The following is a 27,613-nucleotide window of genomic DNA, read 5'->3' on the forward strand; positions in this document are numbered from 1 at the left end:
AGCTTGGTATAGCAAGATCGACTCCTACTTTTAATAGAATGGATTTGAAAGGAGTAAAAATGAGCCAACACTTTATGTGAAGAAGCAAGGTAATTCTAAACTTTTGGTGGTGTGTCTTTATGTTGGTGACATAATTTATATGGGGTCTTGTGAGTCTCTTGTTGAGGAATTTAAGTCTTGCATGATGAAAAAATTTGAGATGTCAGATTTGGGTTTGTTGCATTATTTTCTTGGTTTGGAGGTGAACTAAAGTGTAGATGGGATTTTTACTTCTCAAAGAAAATATGCTAATGATCTGTTGAAAATGTTCAATATGTTAAATTGTAAAACAACTCCAACTTCCATGAATGTGAATGAGACACTCGTAGCTAATGATGGCACCGGAATGGCGAGTGCGAGGTATTTTAGAAGTATGGTTGGCAGTTTGAACTACTTGTCTCATACAAGGCCTGATATAGCATTCCTAGTCAGCGTTGTTTCTAGATTTATGCATAGCCCAACAATGCATCACCTCGGGACAGCAAAGAGGATCCTTCGTTATGTTGCTGGAACTGTTGATTTTGGAATTTGGTATTCAAAAGTATCAGATTTCAAACTTTTGGGTTTTACTGACAGTGATTGGGCAAGTTGTTTGGATGATAGAAAAATCACTTCCGGATATGTTTTCTCCCTTCGTTCGGGTGCTGTTTCATGGAGTTCAAAGAAGCAAGAGATCGTGGCCTTGTCATCATCAGAAGCAGAATATGTTGCTGCAACGACATTAGTTTGTCAAGAAGTTTGGCTAAGGAGATTGTTAGCTGATTTTTGCCAAGTTTAAGAAGGTGCAACTCAAGTGTTTTGTGACAACAAGGCAACAATCGCTATGGCAAAAAATCCAACTTTTCACCGTAGAACAAAGCACATTGACATCTGCAATCATTTCATCCGAAATCTGGTTGCTGAAGGAACAATAGCAATGAAGTATTGTGGGACCAATGAGCAAGTAGTTGATGTTCTTACCAAGTCACTGCCACGTGCCAGACACGAGTTCTTTAGACTGCAGATGGGAGTAACAAGTTTTGAAGCAAGGGGGAGTGTCTAATAGTGCTTCAAACATAGTGGGAATGTTGAATAGTGCTTCAAATTTAGTGGGTACTTAGTGGGTGATTTACTTCCTAATTGTTAGGCATTATTTTTGAGTTAGTGGATCATGTTTATCCACTTTCTAGTTTAGTTGCTTATTTTTAGATAAGGTTAGTTCTGTTGTAAGTCTATTTATTTGGACGCCAGACGTGCTTTTTTGAATATGAACAGAATTGGTTGTGGCTTTGTTTTTTAGCATAAAATTTCAATCCCCCAACAATTTCACCATATGGGGATCTTCTCTATACTTTGCTCGTAGTACATTGATGCAATCCGGGACCGGTCCCGTTACTGACCTTAATTTAGAAGTGAACCATGAGAGGGCATCTGCTGCAGCGTTGGGAGTGTTTACCTTCTGATCCATCAAGCATTTCAAACTTTGGTGATCTGTTCAGACTACAAACTTTTATCTGATCAGGTACTGTCGCCACTTCTGAATAGATGCAACCACGGAAATCAATTCCTTGTCATAGGTCGGTCGTCCCAGATTCCGAGCGCTAAGGCTCTTGCTAAAGTAGGTGATTGGCCTACCCTCTTGCGAAATCACCGCGCCAGTCCTTTCCCCACTGGCATCACATTCTAGGGTGAAGGACCGCATGAAATCGGGAAGAGCCAGAAGTCTACTGCTAGGTTCCATCCCCACGTCCCCTTCTTTAGCAAATCCATGAGGGGTTTAGCCAATTTACCATAGTTCTGTATGAACTTCCTATAATACCCTTTAGTCCCAAGAAGCCCCATAGTTCAGTGATGGTTTGGGGTGTCGGCCAGCTCTGGACGCAGCTCACCTTAGCTGGGTCAACGACCACTCCTTGCTGTGATATGATGTGCCCCAAATAATCCACCTGTACTACTCCAAACTTGCACTTGCTTTTCTTAGCATACAGTTGGTGGCTTCGGAGGCGATTAAGGACTTCCCGGAGATGGACTCCGTGTTCTTCTACGGTTCTACTGTAAGCTAAGGTGTCATCCAGGAAGACCAGCACTGTTCTCCTCAAGAGATCCTAGAACACTTCATTCATCAATGCTTGGAATGTTGAAGGGGCGTTAGTGAGTCCAAATGGCATCACTAAGAACTCGTAATGTCCTTGATGAGTTCTGAAAGCCATCTTGGGTATGTCTTTGTCTATAACCAGCACCTGATGGTAGCCAGACCGAAGATCCAACTTTGAGAATATCATTGCTCCATATAACTCATCTAGGAAGTCATCTATGATGGTCATGGGGTATTTATCTTTGATCGTAAGATCATTGAGCTTCCTATAATCTATACATAATCTCCACCCACCGTCCTTCTTCCTAATTAATAGGACTGGGGAGGCAAATGGGTTATGACTGGGTCAGGTCATACCTTTACCCAGAAGTTCCTTGACGACCTTCTCGATTTCTCCCTTCATGAAATGAGGATGTTTATATGGTTTCTAGCACACCGGTACATTGAACACGTCTGAGTATTCATCCAACAATTGAAGAATTGAAGCATGATCACTGTTAGTCGTGGCATCGGACCCCTTTTCAGTGAATTGTATTAGATAGACAAAACATGCCTTGTCAAGATCCCGTCGGGCCTTCCTCTCATCCACCATCTTCGGCTCTATCCGCTGTAATCCGTGCAACATCCTCAGTCCATTTTTATCCTGAAAGCTCATTGTCAACTTAGAAAAATTCCAAGTGACGTCGCCCAACGTCTACAACCACTGAGCCCCCAATATGACATCGAACCCGGGAAGATTAAGCAAGTAAAAATCAGCATGGAGTTGGATGCCCTATGTCTTAATAATCACACCTTTACACTTACCGGGTTCCTGCTAGTCTTTCCCCATTGGTGACGGTCACCGAGAAATGAGTATCCTCCATCACTGGCACCTTGATTTTGTGAGCCACCCTTGGGTTGAGAAATATTAAATGCTGCTACACATTTTCAGGAACATTAATTCAGTGTTCTCAAGTCATCCTTGAGAAACAGAGATGTTAATCGAGTCCTCTTCCAATGTAAAGCTACTTCCAATGTTCGTTTCTTTTCAATATGAGTCGTTACATCTCCCAAGATTAATTAGTTCCCAAGTCAGCTGATTCTGCTCCCAAGGTGAGTTAATATCAGTCTTCGTTCAATGCAAGTCGGTTCACCTTCAACCGACTCCAGCTATTATAAATATCTCCCTCTTGTACTGGTTCGGATATTTGAGAGAAACAATACAATACATCTACATAATTCTTCTCTTGATCTACTAAGTTCATTTCTCTCTTCTCTATCTTATATTTTACTGTTTTTTTTTCTATTACTATCATCCGCAAACCATCAGTGGTATCAGAGCCCGTTCGATCAATCTCTTGGGCGTGATTTCTTCTAAACACAATGAGTGCAGAAGCCATTCGTTCCACCCCTTCTATACCAATCTTCAATGGAGAAAACTATGACTTCTGGTCCATCAAAATGAAGACCTATTTTCGGTCACAAATTTTATGGAGAATCATTGAGGAAGGATTCTGCATTGCTGAAGATACTTCCACTCTTTCAGCAAATCAAAAGAAGATCTATGAAGAGAATCAACAAATGGATTGTCAAGCACTATTCTGTTTGTAGCAAGCAATGGCTGAGGAGACATTTCCTCGAATCATTGGTGCATCAACTGCAAAGGAAGCGTGGGATACATTGCAGGAGTTTCAAGGATCTGTCAAGGTACGCACTGTTAAATTGCAGAAGTTTAGAAGGGATTTTGAAAATCTTAATGAAGGATATTGAGACCGCAAAAGATTACTATTCTAGAATAAAAGAAATAGTAAATCAAATGAGAACCTATGGGGAGACTATTTCTGACAAGAAAATAGTCGAAAAAATTCTAATCTCTTGTACAGAGAGATATGATCCAATAATTTTGGTGAAAGAAGAAACAAAGGATCTAGAAAAACTATCACCAACTGAATTGATGGGCTCTCTCGAGACATATGAAAATAGGCGTGACAGGTAGAATGAAAATTCGATTGAAGCTGCCTTTCAGTCTAAAGTTAATCTGTGGTCTCATAAACCAAAAGTTAATGGAAGGAAGTCACAAGGAAAACCAAAAGAAAATAATGACAAGTATTCTTCATGTAGTATTTGCAAGAAGAGAAACCACTTGAAGAAAGATTGCTGGTTCAAAGGAAAACCACAGTGCCAAAACTGTAAAAAATTTGGCCATGTGGAAAAAGTTTGTAGATTCAAGAAAACCCATCAAACTAATTTTTCAGAAAAGAAAAATGAGGAAAATAATCTCTTTTATGCTTGTCATTCTACAATAGAAGAGAAAAATGATACTTGGTATCTTGATAGTGGGTGTAGTAACCACATGACTAAAAATGAAAGCATCTTCCATAGTCTTGATAAAATCAAGACAAAAGTCAAAATTGGTAATGGTGACTTCATGGAAGCAACCGGCAAAGGCACCATTGTTGTTGACACCAAACAAGGCCAGAAATACATACATGATGTACTTTTGGTCCCCAATATTGATCAAAATCTACTTAGTGTGGGCCAAATGATAGAAATATGTTACTCTCTACATTTTGAGGGAAACTCTTGCACAATCTATGACAAGCAAGGCAAGTCCCTTGAAATTGCAAAAACAAAAATGACAGAAATCAGATGCTTCCTCATTCAATGGAAAGATGATAGTTATATAGCAATGCAAGCACAAGTGGACGAGTCATGGCTATGGCATAGAAGATTCAGACACTTTAATCTCCATGGATTAAGGATTCTTCAGCAGAAGAACATGATGCGTGACCTACCAGCTATCAAGGAGTTCAACAATGTCTGTGAAGGGTGTATGCTCGGAAAACAACATCGACACCCCTTCCCATCCGGCAAAGCTTGGAGAGCCAAAGTGCCATTAGAGTTCATATAGATGTTTGTGGTCCAATGCGTACTCCATCAAATAATAAAAACAGGTATTTCATCATCTTCATTGATGATTATACTAGAATGACATGGGTTTATTTCTTGCGAGAAAAATCATAGGTTTTTGATATTTTTAAAAAATTCAAAGCCCGTGTTGAGAAGCAAAGTGGTCACAACATCATGACCATAAGAAGTGACAAAGGCAAAGAATATACTTCCAATGAGTTCAACAAGTTCTATGAAGATGAAGGCATGGAGCATCAACTTACAGTCGGGTACACTCCAGAACAAAATGAAGTATCCGAAAGAAAAAACAGAACAGTTATGGAGACTGCAAGAGCCATGCTCATGGAAAAAGGTCTTCCCAAAATTTTCTGGGCAGAGGCAGTAAGCACTGTTGTCTATCTGCTCAACAGATGTCCTACTAAAGCTGTGCAAGATAGGACACCAATTGAAGCTTGGAGTGGGCAAAAGCCATCAGCAAAGCATCTCAGAGTTTTCGGATGCATATGCTACACACATGTCCCACAAGAGAAAATAGGCAAACTAGATGAGAAGACTGAGAAAGGAATTTTCTTAGGCTATAGTACTCAATCAAAAGGCTATCGAGTCTATAGCTTAAGGAAAGAAAAACTCATAATCGGTCGAGACATAAGCTTTGACAAGGATGCTGCATACAATTGGGAGGCAAAAGAAGTTGAAAGAAAGACTATCAACTTGCCTCTATTACCAAGTCAAAGAATTGAAGAAGATCATGATCAAATCAGTTCGCCAACACAATCGGAACCGGAACAAGCTTCACAGTCTACTCCGGACTCACCACCAAGGCAAACTAAATCCTTAACAGAAATATATGAAACATGCAATTTGATGATCATAGAACCAGAAAGCTTTGAAGAAGCTTTTAAGGAAGAAAATTGGAGAAAAGCTATGGATGAAGAAATAAAAATGATTGAAAAAAATGAAACTTGGGAACTTGTGGATCGTCCACAAGACAAAGACACTATTGGAGTTAAGTGGGTCTACAAGACAAAGCTTAACTTAGATGGCTCAATTCAGAAGCTTAAAGCAAGGCTAGTTGCCAAAGGATACTCACAACAATAAAATATCGACTACAATGAGACATTTGCTCCAGTTGCTCGCCTTGACACAATCAGGGCATTGATAGCACTTGTTGCACAGAAGAAATGGAAAACTTTTCAACTTGATGTGAAATCTGCATTACTCAATGGCTATCTTAAGGAGGAAATCTATGTGGAGCAACCTCAAGGGTTCGTGGTGCAAGGACAAGAAGACAAAGTTCTCAGATTAAAAAATGCATTATATGGCTTAAAACAAGCTCCACGAGCTTGGTACAACAGAATTGACAATTACTTCTTGGAGCAAGGATTCAGGAGGAACTATAGTGAGCCAACACTCTACATCAAAACTCAAGGTATAAATGACACTCTCATTGTTTTTCTATATGTTGATGATTATTTATACTGGAAATAATGAGAAGATGGTCAAGAAGTTCAAAGAAAACATGATGAAGACCTTTGAGATGACTGATTTAGGCCTAATGCACTATTTTCTTGGAATTGAAATAACTCAAGAAGAAGAAGGGACATTCATCTCACAAAAGAAGTATATAGAAACTCTTTTGAAGAAATTCAAAATGGAGGGGTGCAAAACAGTCTCCACTCCATTAGACAACACTAAAGAATTCAAAAAGGAAGATGGCTCACCAAAGGCAAATGAATCACAATTTCGAAGTATGATTGGAAGTCTTCTCTATTTAACTGCTACAAGACCAGACATCATGTATGCAGTTAGTCTACTATCAAGATTCATGCAGAACCCAAGTCAAGTTCATCATGGAGCAGTTAAAAGAATACTAAGGTATTTGCAAGGATCAAAGAGCTATGGAATTTGGTACAGAGTCACACATGACTCTAAGCTCATTGGCTATACCGATAGTGACTGGGCATGTTCGGTAGATGATATGAAAAGTACATTTGGTTATGCTTTCACACTTGGATCAGGGATATTTTCTTGGGCTTCAAAGAAGCAAGCAACTGTTGCCCAACCATCAGCTGAAGTAGAACATATTGCAGCAGCAATAACAACGAGCCAGGCTATATGACTCAAAAGAATATTTGATGACATGGGAGAACCACAAGTTTGTGCTACTGAAATATACTGCGATAGCAAATCTGCTATTGTAATGGCAAAGAATCCCATATTTCACAGCAGAACCAAACATATTGGCATCAAGTATCACTTTATTAGAGAAGCAGAAGGAAACAAAGAAATAGAGCTCAAACATTGCAAAACTAAAAAACAATTAGCTGACATATTCACAAAGGCTCTACCAAAAGGAAAGTTCGAATTGTTACGAGACATGATTGGAGTTGCTGAAATGTGCACCAAAAAGGAGTATTAAATGCTGGTACACATTTTCAGGAACATTAATTCAGTGTTCTTGAGTCATCCTTTCCCAAGTCAGCCGATTCTGCTCCCAAGGTGAGTTAATATCAATCTCCGTTCAATGTAAGTCGATTCACCTTCAACGGACTCCAGCTATTATAAATATCTCCCTCCTGTACTGGTTCAGATATCTGAGAGAAACAATACAATACATCTACAAAATTCTTCTCTCAATCTACTAAGTTCATTTCTCTCTTCTCTATCTTATATTTTACTGTTTTTTTTTTTTTTCTGTTACTATCATCCGCAAACCATCAAGAAAGTTGTGAGAAGAACCGCTGTCGATAAGGATGGTAATTGGATATGTGTTGATCGTTCCCTGGAGCTGCATTGTCTGTGGACTGTCCACTCCATTGATGGCATGTAGGGTGATCTTCGCCTCCATCTCTAGCCCTTCCTCGCCATCATCAGCCAAGTCATCTGAATCGGTGATGATCCAAAACAGCTTCTGATTCTTGCAACGGTGTCCTGGAACGTACCGTTCATCATAGTTGAAACATAACCCCTTTTCCTTCCGCTCCTTGGCTTTAGCGGGGTCAGCTTCCAGATCTCTGGTGGGGTAGGCTTCTTCCCTTCCATGACGGTCTCCAATGGGGGTGCGGATGCTCTAAGTGATGGTTGGCTTCTAGGTAACTCATCTTGCACCGTTTTTCTGCAAGCGCTCCACTCCTCTTCCCATAAAGCAAGTCGGAAGGCCTTGCTTAATGTCCTTGGTTCTAGTTTCTCCACCCCAGCCCTTATCTCTATCTTAAGCCTTGATAAAAAACACCCCACCAATTGCTACCTTGCTGAAACTCCTCCATATACTCCTGTACTATTGTAGTTTGATTCAGTTTGGACAGTCGTCCGACATAATTGCTACCTTGGGGGCCAATAAATTGCACCTCCATTGCAGCTACCAGTTGTGCCTAAGAGGGGTTCGGCTGGTATTCTTTGAACCAGCTGTACCACTCTACAACCTTCCCTTTAAAGCCCAAACTCGCCACGGTGACCCATCGTTCCTCCGGAATCTCCTGAATATCTAGATACTGTCCCACCAGCAGCAACCACCCTCCTAACCCACTCCCATTGAATTTAGGGAGATCCACCTTCTAGAATTTCTGGTGTCCCCCTATCCCGCTACTCGTATGAGATGACCCCTCTCCATGTCTCCCTAGTTGGGCACCCATCCCGCGTGCATTCGAATCGTTGGGAGACTCTGAATGGGAACCAGTGCGATTCATCCGCTCAATGATTTCCGCCAATTGCTTGAGTATGGCCTCCTGAGTTCTTTGCATGGTCTCTTGCGTCTTCTCTAGTTCGCTAAGATGCTCCTCAATGCCTGCCATCTGGTCGTCCTGAAAACCTGCTTGCTCTGACCTCTTGTCGTTGCTGAGGAGAGAGGCTAGGGTTACCCCGAGCTGGTGGTGACACCGTTCGAAGGGAAACTCTAGTAAAAAGGAAAAAACAAATTTAATCTGTAAAAGCATGCCATTTATTATCTTCCTTCGGTTATTTATAGTAGTTTTAGGAGTTTACAATCATTGTCACATCATCAAAAATAACAACCTAATAATGAGCAATCGTCACCAATTATGATTGCGCTGTAACAACTTGTAGAAAGGTTTAGGGAATATTCCCGAGTCAGCAGGTGAGAGCATGGTTGACGCGTGACAGAGAACCTCATTCTTCCCCAGGAGACGAGACATCCTTCTTCTATTATCTAGATTGGCTCAATAAGATGTTGTTGATATTGCAAAGACCAAAACTAAAAATACTTTTATTTTAAACGTTGCAGAGATAAGAGCAACAATTTTTTTTTATTCTGAACACGAAACAAAGGGTGTAGCAGCCCTAATGAGATGAATTCCAAAACATATTCGGAAAAGTATGTAGGTTTCTGAATTCCACTGGATTGGCATTAATTCCCTGAAATATATTTTGAACCTAAAAATTCTGACACTGTGCTGAACTGTCATTCTCCCAAACTTCTTTTAACCTTATTTTGATATTTGCAATGTTGCAAAGGGATGGGCTGATTAAAAGAAAAAAAAATGTTGCAAAGTGATAGTTTATATAATTTAGGTTATCTTAGGCATGAAACAAGGCGTCTTAGGCTGCATTTTGGTCCACAATAGGTGTGCCTCTTCACCCAAAATCGCTACTATGGTTGCTATGTCGAGTCACGAGTGTGCACTGTATCTCTAATTCGGGTTAAGAAGAAAATACTATTGGTTCATGTACAACCTGAACTAGATATGAACAACTAATATTGTCTTTAATTTACATTAGAGTAACATTATTTTGTTCATTAATTCTAATGGTTCAGGTTTGGTGATACCTGAACCAGATAATTAATTAATTATATTATTGGTTTAGTCAATGCCTTTTTGATATTTAATTAAGAGTAACCAATGAACAATATGCCTTACTTGTTGGAATTAATATGAATTATAATAAAATAAGTAATTAACAATAATAATTGTAATTCATTTAACGTTAATTAATTAGTTAACATTAATTTATTAGTAACAATTGTAATTAATTAATAAAGCAATAGGAATTATAGGAAAATAATTTAATAGTAAAGTAATCATAGAGATTGTTAATTAACTGACAAATTAATTAATTACTTTAATAAGTTAATTTACTGTTAAATTGGCAGTAATTAATGTTAATTATTGTTCATTGATAACTAGGTCTCTTTACCAAAAAAATAATGACCTCTAATAATATAAACTAATTAATTAGTCAATTATAATTGGATTAATTTACTTAAACTAATTAATAAATTAAAATGGATTAATTTGTAGTTAAATTAATAGCAGTTATTAAAATTACTATAAATTATTAATAAAATTAAATTTATTAAAAACATTTATTTGATTATTAATTAACAATGATTATATTATATAAATAAACAATAAATAAAAAATAGTTATTAAATTTTTAAATATTAATAATAACCTTGAATATTGTTAATCAATTATTAACAAATTTTGGTTGGGCTGACAATCTTGACCCTGACCCTCTTGATTCTTGACCCACCCAACCCACCCGCTTCAAAACTCACCCATATCCACCCATTGTAGCAGGGGGTCATATGGGTCAACTGACCATTAGGGTCTGGGTGGGTTGGGTCAAGGGTACCCAATGGATCGTGAAGGGTAAGGGCCAATTGGGTCAAAGGAGGGTTAAAACAATCAAATGGAACTTGGAAGTATTTCTTATACTTCGTTCGGTAATCGAAGCTTGGGTTTCTCTGTTTCACCATTGTTTCTTCCCGATGGCCGACGTTGAGCATGATTGTGACCACTGGATGGAGATCTCAACCGGAGCTCCAAATCGTCTGTTATCTTGGCTTCGTCCGCCGTCGCACTGAGCTTCAAGAGAAATACCAAATATGAAACAGGAACAATCAGTCAGCGGTCTTTCTTTTTGTCTTTCGCATTAATCGTCTCTCTATTATTTTCATCGTTTTTCACTTTCATATGTTGATGCAACCTCGGCTAATGGTTGATGCAACGACGCTCGTCGCTACCAAGAGCGCTCTCGCCGCTTCTGTCTTCCGCCCCTGCTTCTTTTTTCTTATTTTGCTCCGTCTGCTATTTGTTGTAGCTTGGAGCTGGACATCGTGATCCCGACCATTAGAAACCTGGATTTTTTGGTGATGTGCAGGCCATTTTTCCAGTCCTACCACCTGATCATCGTCCAAGACGAAGATCCGACCAAAACCATCCGAGTGCCAGACGGCAATTGTACAACCGTAACAACATTAATTGGATCCTGGGCCCCAAGGCCAGTTGTATCTCCGTCAAGGACTCCGCTTGCCGCTGCTTTGGTTTCCTTGTTTCCAAGAATAAGTACATTTTCACCATTGACAGCGATTGGTGATTATGGTTTCGTCCATCCAATTCTTACCCAAACCAGCATACGCAACAGCTGTTCAAACTTTCTGCAATTGAACATGTATAAAAATATTTGATATTAAATTATCTTTTAATTTTTTCTTTTTTGAATCTGCTATGATTGTTTGAATGTAGTTGATTTTGCTTTACCATTTTTCGTTGAATGTCTTGCACTTTTATGTATTTTTTAATTTTTCCTGTAATTTCTTTTTTGGATTTTCATGTTTTTCTATAATTTTGAGTGTTTTATTAATTTTTTTTGTAATTTATACATTTTCTTGTATTTTTCTGTTATTTATTTGCAACTGTTTGTATTTTTTATATTTTTTGTTGTTTTTATAGGTATATTTGCTTCATTTTATTTTTGAAATTTCTATTTTTCATTCTTTATATTTTTCTGAAATTCTGTATTTATTGTAATTTTTACATTTTCTACAAATTTCAGTAGTTATGTGAAATGATTATTTCATTTAAATTGGTATTGTTATTTTTATTTTTTTTATAATTTTTGATGTTTTACATGAAATATATTTATCACTTTGATGATCTATTATTATTATTTTATATGAAATATATTTATCATGTTTAGTGCTTTTATGCACTTCTACTTTTATTTTAATTTTTTTTAACTTTTTCATATCTGTTATATTTTCTTAGTTGAAGTATATATTACTGTGTTTATGAACTTGAAATAGAGAAAAAAGTAAAAAGAAAAAAGTTCAGTTTGGGTCATATGGATGGGTCTGGGTGGGGTCATATGGGTGGGTCGGTACTCAACCCTCACCCAACCCAACGACCTATTTGCCACCCCTAATTTTTGGTTATTAATTTACCAATTAATTAACAGTAAATAAAATATTCAATCTTTTAGAGAGAGAGAAAGAAAAAGAGAGGATTTATGCATTTTCTCTAAAAAGTAAAAACCCAAAAAATTGTAAAAGAATAAATGGACGAGGTTAGAGACATGTGTTGGATTTTAATCTCATTAGATATTAAATTCAATGGGTTTGATTGATTAATTACATGAAAATACACCTGTACGTATTTTTTGAAAATAGTTTTTAAATTTCACACTAAGATCAGTTTTGAACTTGTTCTCTTCTTTAAAGCCTTGTCCCACATTAGGAAATTATTAAACATGTTTTGACTATTAACGTTTTGAGAAAATCCAACGGTCATGATTTGATCGAGTGTGATTAAGAGGCATTATTCAAAAGTTAACTATCATTAACTATCAACTCACTTTTAGCAGTCACAAAGTTTGAAATTGTGACTGTACGAAGAGCCTTTTCTTGAACCAATACCTTCTTCTTCAAGATGTCTCTCCATAAATTATATAAGAAGTATGAATCAAGCAAATGAACACACAAGTTTTCGAAAAATCACTCTTGTCTCTCTTAGTCCGATTTGCTATTGTCTCATAAAAGGTTTCTTTGGAGACTCTTCAACTTTGTATTCTAGGAATAAAATTTGTCTGTAACCTAACAACAAACTCAATAAAACTAAGTGAGTGCAAATAACGTTCTAAATACAATGTCTTTAGGCATGTCTCATAACTTCTCCTCCAAGTTTCTGTGACCCCAAACTCCAATAGCATATTTACATTGGATTGCTCCGCTAAAAAATGTGAAAAAATTACAGGTGAGTTCCACATAAAACTTCTCTCTCTTATCCTCCTCCTCTTCTTCTCTTTCATTTGCCCTCTCCTCCGCCTTCGGACCAAACTAGTGGCTGATCCCATCAGATGGCTGGCAGAAACTAGGGGCCCATATCTTAATTAGTCCTAGATCAAGTGATTGTCACAACCTCCCATCACCAAAGGATGGTCATTCTATTTGTCTTCCTTGCAGTGCTCTACCGGAAAAGGATGGTCCCATCCGATCTGAAGCCCCCAAACCACTTTTCCTACTCCATTCTCTGCCATGCCAGGACATCATTTTCTCCAGATAACTGCATGGGGCAAGGTGGTTTCTATTCCGTTATGCTGAGGCTCCCTCCCCTTCGATTGAGTAGTGGCACTTCTTGGCTTCTCCTACGGTTGCAAGTGTTAGGCTGCGTTTGGAAACGATGCAAATAAAGTGTAAATCTCGGTTCGGGGTAAATTTGCATTCTGTTTCACTTTTGCCTGTGCTTGGCAACATTACATTTATGCATTGATAAATGACAGACTAATGCATATTTACATTGATAATAAGATGTAAAAGTACATCAATAAAAAAGAAGTAAATTTGCATTCAAGTGACTTTTGATAAAAAAAGACATATGCTTTATTGGAGTTCGTGTTTTCATCCATTATAATTAAAAGTCTGTTTGGTAAGAAGGTAAATTTGTTAGTGTAAAACTAACCCAACATTGCAATTTATATAGACCATTTTACACTCTACATAGTTGAATTCACACTTATTTGCATCATTTCCAAATGCAGCTTAGGGATGCTTCTCGTGTATGAGTTGATACACAATGATGATGATGATTAGAACCATGGCCGAAATGCCAATGGGAACCTTACTTCATTTTTTTTAATTTAAATAAAAGGGTTGTTATAAAGATTTTGAAACTAGGTTTGGCCTTGTTTGGTGCATCTTTTTGTGTGGGCTATAGGCTTCTTAGAAGCTAAGAAGCTCGTGTTTTCAGTTTTTCTCCATTGGGGAAAGATCTTTTTGTCAAAAGACTGCACCCCAAAAAGATGCGAGAAGCTCGACTCGAGTTTATTTTGGGAAGCTATAAATGGAGTTTCTCGCCTTTTTTCTCATGCTCAAGTCTTGCCTTTGTGCTGAAAGATGCATGTCCAACCAAACGGTCAGTGGGCTGCCAAGATCTTTATATAAAAGCTCACACCGTCTTTTGGCTATCATGTCTTATGGAAGATCTTTCACCTTATTTAAATTAAATAAGAAATTTAAATAAGATGTAATTATTTGATAAATAATGAAACTAAAACAAAATAATATTATTAATAGAAAACAAATTGATATAATTGCTTCTTATTACGAAGTCATTGTGTAGTTTTAGAGTGGCCCCACATGCACATCAACTTGCATTGGGAACAACTACCGTACTTATCATGGGGCTCAGGTCTACTACCCATAGGTTCTTCCCACATCTTTACTCACGGAACATTACAGTATCTAGGGGTGTAAATGGATCGAATTCGAATCGGATTAGGCAATATCCAAATGTGAATCCGATTAGAAATTCTGATATCCAAATTCAATTTGATATTAGATGGATATTGAAAATTAATATCTGAATTCGAATCCGATTAAATATTCGAATATTTGATTTGATTTGAATTCAAATAATTAATTATTTTAGATAATTAATAAATATATAAAATAAATATTTTATTGATATAAAATATATAAATTATTTATATAACTTAATTATTATATATAAATTATATAAAATATTTTATATATTATATATAAGAACAAGCAGGGACCCGTGCGATGCACGAGATTTCTTAAGCAAAAGCTAAATAATAGAAATGGTCATTTACTAAAATAAACCTTATAGTTTCTTGGATTTATTAACATCTACCCTACAGTTAGCATTTTACTAAAACACTACTTATAATTTGCAATGGATTTAATTAATCTTCCATTAGATGATAGTGGAAAATGACAGTGTTGACCCTAATGTTCATTTAAATAAATTTAATCAAAAGAAAATAAAAATTAAAATACCATTTTTGCCCTTAATAAGACACAAGCAACCATTCTATTGGCTTTATTTGGTCAATTTTGTTTTTTATACAAAAAAGTGTTAAAGGAATTTTTGGAATAAAAAATCATGGGCCTAATGGCAAAACAAACACTCCTTCATGAAAGGTTGATTAAGTAAATAAGTTGTAAAATATATGGGATGTTTTAGTAAAATGAAAACTATAAGGTAGGTTTAAGTAAATATGTAAAACTATAAGGTGTGTAGGAATGGTAACGGGGTGGGGATCATATACACCTCCCCTGACCCCAATTTTGAAATTAACTCCATCCTCGATCCCTGATAGGGATGGGTTCCCCGTGGGGACCCGAATCCCCAAATTTTTTTTTCAAATGATAGTATTTTTTAAATAAATTCATTTAAAATAAATAGTTTTAAATTATAAATAATATTTTAAATATATTTTGATATATATATAATATAAATAACACAATAGTATATTTAATATAAATAACATTTAATATATATATATATATATATAAAATTGGGGTTGGGGCAGGGAGGGGACCTCAATCCCATCCCCGACCCTGACCTTGAATGGGGATTCCTATTAATCCTCGTCCCTACCCCCACCCTGCCAAAACAATCCCCATCCCCAGCTCTATCGAGTCAGGGAAGTCGAGTCCCTGTCGGGGATGTGGAAAATTGTCATCCCTAAAAGTGTGTTCTAATAAATGACCCTAATAGAAACACATAGGAGTATACAATTGTTTTATATTTTCAACTTTTTAAATAATTAATAATTATTCATATTTTATATGCTACTTTTAATAATTTTTTATAATACAAAAATAACAATAATTAATTTCAGTTAGGTTTATTTATCAAGCTAATGAAACTGACCAACTTGATTAACTCGACCCGAATTGGTCGATTTTCTAGTATTTTAGGTTAGCTTTGGTTAAAAAATTTCCCAATTCGACCAAGTTGGATCAATTTCACTTTGGCCATTTGTAAACCGACCAAAATCGAATGACCTAACCATGGATATATATTAATATTTTATATTTTAAATATAATTTTTAATATGGAAAAGTGAGTATTCCTATATTTCTTAGTCTAAAATGTTTTATATCATAAATCTATTTTTTAATAATTGCATTGTAATTTTTAAAATTAAATTAAAATTTTAAGTTTAAATCTTTTGAATAGACTGACCAAACCAAAAAATTGACCCAAATCGATACAACTTGAGTGGGCCGATTTTCACAAAAGGTTAGTTGGTTTCAGCTAACCTAGTCCCTAACCTAACCAGGTCAATTTGGTTGGCCAAATAGCCTATGACCAAACCGAACCAAGTTATGAACACTCATAATTTCTGCTAAATTAATAGTCTTATCTTTGATAAATAACAATAGTTTAATCTCCAATAATTATTGAAAATTTATAGAAAAAATACACAATTATTGAAAATATATTGATAATGAAAAATACAATACTTACAGAAATTACAAAAACACAATAATTACTAAAAATATATTAACTTAGTTATTAAATAGTATAATATCAAATAATAGTTTAATGTCTAATAAATATTAATAAATAACTTATAACAAAAATACAATAAATACAATAAATTAAATTTAAAAGTTTCAATAATAGTAATTTAATCTCCAAAAATTGTTGAAAGTTTTTTGTTAAATAACAAAACAAAATAAATTTATACATAATCAATGAAAATACATTTATCACAAAAGACAATAAATATTATTTTTTGTATATATAATTACATAATAAATACAGATTAAGAGTTTAAAATTATTATTAATAAATATTAATTTTTTGAAAGTTATTTTCTCAAATTATTACTTGATTTAAGTGAAATTAATTATTTACAATATTATGTAAAAATATTAAATTATTATTATTTTCAATATTATTGTATAATTACTTTTCTACTTTTTAGATTTTTAAATTTATTACATAATTCTTTATTTTATCCATTTAAAATCTAATTATGTTAAATATTTTATTATTTAAAATATTTAGTTATTTAAATACTTAAATAATATGTAAAATATTTAAATTTTAAAATATTGATTTATTGAATTCAATTATCCATAAAATCATAATTTATACTATTATTACATAATTTCATTATTAATTTTGTCATATATTAAATTTTTATTAATTTCAATATTATGTTATAATTATTTTTGTACTTTGAAGAATTTTTGTTAAATTTATTACATAATTTCGTTACTTTAACTATTTAAAATCTAGTTATGATAAATATTTAGTTATTTAAATTTATAATCCGAAAAACATTTAAATTATTTAAATTGATACTCAGGAAAAATATAATTTAAAATTTTAGTACATAATTTCGTGATATATTTTTTAAAACTATAAAATTATATTTTTTGTTTTTAATAAATATATTAAAGTTATTATATAATTTTGTTAGAATATTTAAATAATTCTTAAATTTTTTAATCCAAACTCCCTACTAAATTACAGATAATTTTGGAGATAAAAAAGAATTAGAGATTATTTTGGAGAAAGTGGGGGAGGTGGTTTAGGAGAAATTTTAGGAGGAGATATTTAGGTTATTGGGAAAATGCATCTCATTGGTTGTTTCAAAAATGACATGGAATAAAAAATTAAAAAATAGGATAAAATTTCTTATATATATATAGATTAAATAATCGATCGAATTCGGATATTTATGAAATCGAATCAGGTCATATCCAAATTCGAATCCGATTAACTATTCGGTAAGAATAAGATATCTGAATTCGATCGATTAGATATTCAAATTATCTGAATTTAATTTGATTATGTCAAATATCGAATTCGAAATCGGATTTTAAATACCGTTGACACCCCTAAAAGTATCTTCCTTTTCATTCATATGGAGATGTTTACAATAGGTGGTGATGTGCTGTCGGTATAGATGTGAGAACATTTTGTGGGTAGCAGAAGTGTGATCTCTGGGAAGCCAGAAGCGTCCAACCCTGGTAGGAGCCGATATATGCTCCTTAATTTTGATGATAAATAATGCCCCAAAATAGTTTACATGAGAGAAAGAAAGCAAGCTTAATTTATCAGTCCAGACATGTGTAAAGAGTGGTTGGAGACCTTTTCAATTTCCATCCAAGAGTTGAATGATGAAGACAAAAATCATATTTGAAGCATTTTCAGTTTGGATCATCTATTCTTACCATGAAATGACCCAAGTATTCTCTTCAGCTTATTTCTTTTCATTTCTTGTTGCTTTCACTGTTCTTTTCTTTGGCTTTCTTCCTTGGAAGGAAATCCTTTTGGATGGCCATGCCCATGTTGATGGCGAACTGATTTTCCTGCATTCACACAGACTCAGCTCGATCAAGTCGCAGAACCAAAACAAAACCTGACGCCACGCCTTGCGTCACCCCAAGCTTCCTTTTCCCTTCTCAGTTCTGTTAACCATTTCGTCGCTATTAATTAACCAAACAACGGATCAATCAATTCATAATTTTGTAGTGTGTTTGGTATGGTTGTGTTCATCTGTCGCAGCAGATTGCATTACGTTTCAATGTTTTGTTTTTCGACTTCGATTGTCTGACTTTGTTATAAGTATTTTTAAATTAAAACTTGAAATATATAACAAATCTATCTCTCAATAAAAAAATTTCTTCTAAATCTTGGGGATTAAGGCAGAATCTTTGAGTTGACATGTAGACGGGGCTGAGTTTGCGGCAGATCAGCCACTTTTACCCATCAAATATATATATTGGTCCAATAGCTTAGAAATTAATGAATGAATCAAGAAGCGAACTGGTTGAAGCTCATTTGATCACTGTCTCCTGAGCTAAATTGGGTGGGACCATCCAATGCTAGATCCTCATCTGAAGCTCTGAATACCCCTGACAGTTGTGGGGACTTGAAGGTCGAGATGATCTAATTAAATTATAGTGCCGAAAACTCTGAGAAGCTTCTGCTCTGGTCTAACAGATTAAAAGACCAATAATCTAACATAGTCAAAGCTTCTGCTTTCTAGGAATCTTTGCCATCCACAACTATAAATGTCAAGAACCCTCAACTCGTTTACTCCAACAATCTTATCCATCTCAATATCCTCCCCAACTATTCATTAACTATCCAATTGACTCTTGCAGACTCCTAGACCAAACCACCATGATCCAGCTCGAGCTCTTACAGTTGCTTCTTCTCTTCATCCTTCCATTTTTCTTCGTCTTCCTATTCAGTGGCTTTGTGGGTAAGAAGTCGTCTTCATCTTCGGGCATTAAACTGCCCAGGTCTTACCCATTAATCGGTTCTTATATTGCAGTATACAAGAATCGAAACCGACGGAATGAGTGGATGACAGAGCTACTCAAGAGCTCTCCATCTGGAACCTTTGTTCTTCGTCGCGCTTTTGGTGCTCGTCAGGTCCTCACTGCCAATCCATCCAACGTCCAACACATCCTTAAGACCCAATTCTATCTCTACCCCAAAGGACCCTTCTTCCGATCCTTCCTCTCCGACTTACTCGGCGCTGGCATCTTTACCGCCGACGGCGATAGTTGGAAGACTCAGAGGCAGATCTCTAGCCATGCATTCAACACCAGGTCTCTACGCAATTTTGTGGAGACCGTCGTCGACAGTGAACTCACCAAGCGTCTTCTCCCCATCCTCTCAACGGCCGCTGCAGAGAAGTCTGTGATTGATCTTCAAGATATCCTGCAGAGGTTTGCCTTCGACAACATTTGCAAGATTGCTTTTGGGTACGATCCAGAATACTTGTCCCCCTCTTTTCCGTCGACAGAGTTCAGCACCGCGTTTGAAGACGCCGTCCGCTTGAGCAGTGAGAGGTTCAATTTGATTAACCCGGTGTTCTGGAAGCTGAAACGGGCACTTGACATTGGGTCTGAGAAACAACTACGCTTAGCAGTCTCCCACGTTCGTGACTTTGCACAGAGCATCGTGAGAGAGAAAAGGCAAGAGCTTGATAAAAAATCTTCACTAGACACCGGCGATCTCCTCTCGAGAATTTTAAGTTCTGGGCATGTGGACGAAAGTTTGGTGACGGACCTGGTGATTAGCTTTATCTTAGCCGGTCGAGACACGACGTCGGCGGCATTGACTTGGTTCTTCTGGTTGATATCCTGTCATTCTCAAGTGGAAGAACAGATAGTGAGGGAGATAACAGAGAACCCAGAAGCACCGATATACGACGAAGTGAAGAATATGGTTTACACCCATTCGTCGCTCTGCGAGAGCATGAGGCTATACCCGCCAGTCCCGTGGGACACCAAGGAGGCAGCGGGGGACGACGTTTTGCCGGATGGGACGGTAGTGAAGAAGGGAATGAGAGTGACATACCATCCTTACGCGATGGGGAGGATGGAAAGTCTGTGGGGTTCAAACTGGTCGGAGTTTCTGCCGGAAAGGTGGCTAGAGAAGGATAAAGTCACCGGGAAATGGAGCTTCGTAGGGAGAGATTCGTACACCTACCCGGTGTTCCAAGCAGGGCCGAGGATATGCCTGGGGAAGGACATGGCGTTCTTGCAGATGAAGCGAGTTGTGGCCGGTGTTCTGCAGCGGTTCCGGATTGTGCCGGCGATGGAGGAAGGTAGTCAGCCAGTTTATATCTCCTATTTAACGTCGAAGATGAAAGGTGGATTTCCGGTGAGGATTGAAGAGAGAGTGATCGAGCAGGTTTCCATGTCTGAATGATAAAAGGCTGCACCCGACAAGTATCCACCAATGACATTTCATGTTCAAAACAGTTACTTTGATATCAAATCATTTGAATAAAATGTAAATGAAATTTATATTGGGTAAATTTATGCTTATGGTTTAGGAAATTGGGGCTAACAACCCTTTTCATTAGGTTTTTGGATTTGCTTTTTGGAAAGTTTCAAATGCAGCTTGTTTGGCACTCTGATAATGGTTAAGGAGACAATTATTGACTATGGAATATATCACATATATGAGACAAAGCTTGGATCATTCTTAAGAAGAAGCATCTCAAAAAGGTCAGCCCCTTTGCATATTACATCACCCTGAACCCTTTGGGGATTCAAGTAATGAAAGAACGCCTAACCCGGTCTGCATGGCTATAGGCTTTCATCTTAAACATGAACTCACTTATACCGCGGAAGCATAAGCTATATGCCAACAAGAATCTGCCAAGATATAGTCTGTTGGACTAAAATGTGCATATATACCATGTCTTTCCCGTCTATACCTGTGAACAGAAGCTCTCCATCTCTATCATCAACCACAAACTCAAAAGAACTGCAGTGCAGGGACATGGGGGAACAAAATCTTGAATTCAGGGGGCAGTGCACTCATCGTTGCAGAGGTGATCGGGGAGTCAGGAGATGGGTGGAACCAGAGGTGACCGGTAAAATCACTGCAAAAGACATGGCAAAGAGTGTTTTAGGAATTTTTGAAAAACATATTAATCATGTGATGTCACATGTGATGATGGAGTGTGACGGAAAATTAAGGGCAAGGGAGATTTTAGACAATTGTCAGAAAACTTAATGGTACTTTAAGACAATATATAAACAGTTAGAATAGAGTTTGGTCAATTTCCTAAAACATAAGGTACTTTAAGAAATTTGCCCATTTATATTCAATGTGACATCTTTGTTTTTGTCCAATGGAAAAATTATGATAGGAAATCAAAAGTACATATAGTAGTAGAGCTACTCTCACCGTTCACAGTATGGTTAAATTTACAGACATTATTATATGATTGATTGTGAGCAACTGACTTAAGAGTTCTGCTAATATGATTTACAGATATAATATCAAAAAACTGAAAAGTAGCTAACATGCATTTACAGATATAATATTCAATGTGACATCTATAGGTGGAGCTAAGTTACAGTTTGTGGTCCTTCTTGGCCTCCGAACATTTCTCTTTTAATTTCTTTCTTCTCTTACAGGCCCACCCCTTGTTTGTTAGCAAGTTTCAACTGTATGAATTGAAGCTACTATTGCACATGTATCATGTGATGACATGTGCGGTTCAGCATTTTTGAAAATGTCAAAATTATCTTTCAAAACACTGTTCATCATTTTCTTCCTCAAGAATTAAGATTGAACCAAGGCAATGGTGAACAATCTCAAACCTGTTGGGTTTCAACACTTGTAACATTTTATTGGACTAATTAGGACTATAAGCTTGATGGCTTCATTTAAGCAGTTGTTGGCATCCATACAGTAGGAGACCAGAGTTATGGTAAACCTCTACCACCATTTCGTTTTCTTTTGACTGATATTCTTTCGTGGGAGCTGGATCAGTACCATTCCCTTCCAAAACTATACCAAAAACTTATACCTCTTCATCTTTTGGAGGAAGAAGATGATGAGCAGTGTTTTAATTTTGAAAAGGGCATTTACATGGCTGATAAAGAAAATTAGATGACATTCGAAGGCATTTGTGTCTTTTTCACATGCTACTTAACAGTTGGTTAATGATAGGTACTGGATTGGCACGTTTTGAAAGTTTGGGTGTTGAATTATCGTGTTTTAAAGTTTAGGGACTAAAGTGGCACTAGGCCCAAAGTAAAGGGTACTACTTGGGAAATTTCCATTTTTTTTCTTTGAAGAACTTGGGTTTGTTTCTCAGCTTTGCATTAGTGTTTTAAAAACTGATCTAGAACCATAACTGCTTTGGCCACTAGTTTTTGGGTCAACAATTTGACCATTTGGTTTGAAGGGATGGACTATTCCAATTTAAAAAAAAATAAAAAGAATTAACAATAATTAGAAGATAAAAATAGTAAAAAACTGTTGTCCTGATCAAACAGATCGACAGTTTGACTGCTCAGGTCAATGTATCACTGACTAAGTCAATGATTTTTGTCCAAGGAACAAGTTAAGGATGAAAAGGAGCCGATTGTTTAGACAGTTCTCGAGCCAAATGATCCAACCATTCAGGTCAATGATGGTTCGAAAACATTGCTTTTCATTGTTATATTTCATTTCTCCTATTCTAAGATTTTGATTATGCTCTAATTATTTCCTACAAACTAAGTATTACATAAGCACCTAATTTCTTGGTGACTTATCTCATATGATTTTTTATTTTAATTAAACTAATATTTAACTTGAACACATTCCAACGATCCATTTTTTTTTGTCCCAGCCTCTTATCATCGCCGAATTCCATACTAGTCTCTAACGATCTTTCTCTCCCAATTACCTTTTTTTTTTCCTCCCCTAAGCCTTTTTTTCCCCATGCCATTCAATCACTTGTTCAAGAGATATTGATGTTTTTTTCTTCCTTATGTGTATGTTCATATCAAATTTCTTGTCTCTTTTATATTCTAAATAGATTACAAATCAAGATATTGGAAGATTGCTGGTGAAATTATTTTTTAATTGTTTGACTTGTTATGACATTTTCATTACCTTAACCCAAAAAGAGTTATTACTTTAATCCAAATTTATTTTTTAAATTTTACCATTGGTGAAATTATTTTTTAATAGTTTGTTATGACATTTTCATTCCAAAAAGAGTTATATCACCCCCCCAATGAGAAAATTCCTAGCTCTACCAATGGTCAAATTTAAAAAAAAAATAAATATTTTCTAATGGTTAGCTTATTATGACACATAGATTAACATCCTTACATGGATTTAATAATTCTAGAATACCTTTAGTTAGAGGTAGGGTTTATGAGTAATAATTTGGTCATGTATATACTTCTTTGCTAGCATGGATCAAAATATTGATATATGCACAAGGTTAGGGGGTTTGAAAGTTTGGAAAGATAGAAGCTATCCTCTCAGGCTAATAAAACATAAAAAAATAAGGGTAAATTACACGGACCCTGGGATCTGTGACAAATACCCCCTATACTTTTTTTACGATAAACCCCTCCCTGAACTTTGACCGTTTAGACGAAGACCCCCTCCATTAGTTATCATCAAAAAGAGTTAGCATTTCACTGTTACAATATTTCTAAATACCCAAACCACCCTTTTGACATTTTTTTCAGACCATTTTACCCTTAATATCATTTTAAAGCTTGGCTTTAGCGAGTTATCCCCTTTCTCCAGCATGTTCAAGCTTTAGAAACAGAGGACAGAAGGTTTTTCTTTCATAGCGGAGATTAGTAGAGGGATTTTTTTCATAGCGAAAGTTGGTGGCAACTCTTCTTGTTTCGATGAGTTCACTTCCACCAACCAAGGGCTTCTCATTGTTAGGGTTTAAAAGTTGAAACAAGATTTAATGTACTTCGTTCTTGTCTTGATGAAAGAATATGTGTTTTTTGCTTTTCGACTAAATATATTATTGAACTCACTTTCACATTGATGTGCACAGTTAGGGTTAGCATGTCTAATGTATTGTTTACTTAACAGAAAATTAATGTTTCTTATGTATATTTTGATGGTCATGTAGTTTTTCCGGAAAGAGGTTTTACTGAATTTTAATGAAGTTTAATGATCAAGAAAGAGGTTTAAGGAACTATATATCAATTTTCATGAAGTATAATTATGTTTATTGATTAGGAAAGAGGTTTAGTGATCCATATATTAATTCTCATGAAGTATAATTATGTTTAATATTTAGGAAATGCGTTTAATGATCTATATATTAATTCTCATGAGGTATAACTGTGTTTAATGTTCGGGAAATGGGTTTAATGATCTATATGTTAGTTCTCATAAGGTGTCTCTATGTTTAATGCTCTGGAAATGGGTTTAATGATCTATACATTAATTCTCATGAAGTGTTCAATGTTCAAGAAAGAGGTTCAATGTTCCATATGTTAATACTCATGACATATACTGAATTTTATTGTGTTTAACTGAATTTAATTTGGGAATATTTGTAATTTTATTCTATTTTTAATGTAGCAATGAGTGAGCATTCAACATTTACACTTCAATCACCAACTAATCTGAGGTTTGAAACAAGAGTTTGTGACTATGGTAAGAAGTGTGTGTAAGGGTGTCTGAGATAACCTCAAATCCATAGCTATTGTTCATACTTTATCGGCATCATGGCTATTGTTCATACTTTACTGAAAAAGAAAAGTGTTTTGTAGGGTAAACAGCTGAATGTCAAACCATGTGATTATTTCGAATGGGTTGATCCAGTCAACCACCAAGATGAAGCTACTTCACCTATATACAATGGAGATTGAGAAGTTTGTAGCCGAGCTTGACAATCGGGTGAAAACATTGAAGAACAAGTCTAATCAACTGATAATTGCTGAAGGCCTGGGATTCATGCGCCTCCTAGAACTCATGTTTAGGAAGTAGGGTACCACGGTGGGAGGAATTAAACTAGACTTATTTTGTTTTGTGGGTCTATATATTCGGGGGGCTAATGCAATATACATCATTTGTGTTCGGATGTAGGGGGTTATATTTTGTAGAATCCGAATGGAGAATGCTAACCATGTTGATGGAACATATGACCCTTTTGTATACAATGTTGGAGCCTTAATGTTCATGAACTTTAATACAGTTGAATGAGTTTAAGTTAAGTTTAACTTACGTTTAGATTGAGTGTCAGTTTGAGAATAAACCTATGCCATTTATGTTTAGCTTGAAAGATAATGCATGGGAGAGAAGGAAAAGTAGGAAATTTCCATACGTTTGCCTACCATTTAACAATTGTCTTCATAGGAAATTTTCTCAGTTTTCTTAATTATAGAGCAGTAAAATCCTTAAAATCCCTTTTGTTTGCAACAACACACTAGCTTGAACTTTAACAATTCTCTTAGTAGGATGGCTTGGTGACTTGAATTTTATTCATGAATTGAATTTTTTTAGTACATTCTAAGCATTGTTTGGAAAAATTCACTTGAACAATTCTCTAATTAGGAAGGATTGGTGAATTTATTTTTTCTTCATGATTATCAGTTTTAAACAAAGGGAAATATACATATAAACATCAAATGGATTACAAATGATACCACCTAACATGTATACTTCAAGATTCCCCCTTGTAAATCTTGGGGACACAAACGAATAAATGATTAATCAATTTTAATCATCCTACTATACCTGAATATTTTTAAAAGTTCAATGGATGGATTAAGAAATTTATGAGGTCAGAAGCTGAATGTAAATCAGGTTAAGAAACTTGTTATCTTCATGACTCCAAGTCCCTTGTGGAATGAATATCAAGTAGTGGTATAAGCTAATACTACTCCAATTCCCTTATGATTAACCCTGTCAGTATATTTTAAATATGGATCCGAAGATTTCTTTATCTTCACAACCAGTAATAATGCCTGTTTTTTGAAATACAACAGTAGAAGAGGAACAAGAAAAGAAGAGAAGAGAAGAGAAAAGAAGAAGTTTGAAAATGGGCGGCAATGTGTTCTTAGCCGGCCAAGAAGCTATTATATATATATATATATATATATATATTCACAATAAGATGTTACATTAATAGGTTATAATTCCTTTGATTAGTGACAGGACACCTAGGCATAGTAAAATAAAATAAAATAAAATAGGTTTAGGCCCAATAACTAAAAGCCCATAACAGACTAAAGAATTTAAACATAAAAGATAAAATAAGCCTACAAACACTTAACCACTCGAACCAACACTCCCCCTCAAGCTAAGCATGGATGTTAGTCATGTTTAGCTTGTTAAGTAAGCTTAGGAACTTTACTGAAGATAGTCCTTTTGTCAAAACATCAGCAACCAACATCTCAGAGGGAGTATAAGGAATGCAAAGTTCACCCGAGACAATTCTCTCTTACAAAGTGTCGGTCAATCTCAATATACTTAGTCCTATCATGTTATACTGGGTTATTTGCAATGTTGATGGTAGCCTTGTTGTCACAATATAGTTTGAGAGGACCATCAACCTTTATTTTGAGCTCACCAAGGAGGGTCCTAAGCCACAATAGTTCTACAACATCATGTGCCATAGCCCGATCTTCAACTTCTACACTTGATCTTGCAACCACATTTTGCTTTTTACTTCGCTAAGTAACCAAATTCCCTCCAAGAAATGTGCAATATCTAGAAGTAGACTTCTTATCTCCAATTGATCCAGCCCAATCTACATCAGTATATGCCTCAATTTCAATTTTATTGTGCTTTTTGAACAAAATTCCTTTCCTTGGACATGCCTTCAAATACCTAAGGATCCTTTCAAATGCTTTCATATGAGGGATCTTTCGAGAGTGCATGAACTGGCTGACAGCATAAACTATATCAGGTCGGGTAAGAGATAGATATATCAATTTTCCCGCCAGCTTTTGGTACCTTTCTTTATTAGGGTAGTCCTCTCCAGCCGATTCATGGAGACAATGATTTAGCTTTATTGGAGTATCTACTAGTCTACTCTTCATCATACCTGTCTCCTCTAGAAGATCAAGGACATACTTCCTTTGACATATATAAATGCCCTCTTGTGACCTTGCAACTTCAATTCCAAGGAAGTATCTCAGATGACCTAAATCTTTTATCTCAAATTCAAATGCTAAGAACTCATTCAATATTTTTAATCTCTTCTGGATCATTACTTGTAATCACCATATCATCCACATAAATTGTAAGTGTTGTAAGCATTCTATCCTGTTTACTTATGAACAGGGTATGATCTGCACCACTCTAA

General features: G+C 35.7%; 1 protein-coding gene across 1 annotated transcript; it reads left to right on the top strand.

Moving 5' to 3' along the window:
• Positions 1-18,845: 18,845 nt before the first annotated feature.
• LOC104591104 (cytochrome P450 94A1-like) lies at positions 18,846-20,973 on the top strand. The gene has a single exon (XM_010249894.2). It carries the CDS (start codon positions 19,195-19,197, stop codon positions 20,734-20,736), a length of 1,542 nt encoding a protein of 513 aa, XP_010248196.2. The 5' UTR covers positions 18,846-19,194; the 3' UTR covers positions 20,737-20,973.
• The last annotated feature ends 6,640 nt before the right edge of the window (positions 20,974-27,613 follow it).

The sequence above is a fragment of the Nelumbo nucifera genome, chromosome 3 (assembly GCF_055504915.1).
Source record: "Nelumbo nucifera cultivar China Antique chromosome 3, China Antique-T2T, whole genome shotgun sequence".
NCBI lineage: Eukaryota > Viridiplantae > Streptophyta > Magnoliopsida > Proteales > Nelumbonaceae > Nelumbo > Nelumbo nucifera.

Excerpts from the sequence above, each read along its gene's own strand:
- LOC104591104 (XM_010249894.2), top strand. The coding sequence starts at position 19,195 with ATGATCCAGCTCGAGCTCTTACAGTTGCTTCTTCTCTTCATCCTTCCA.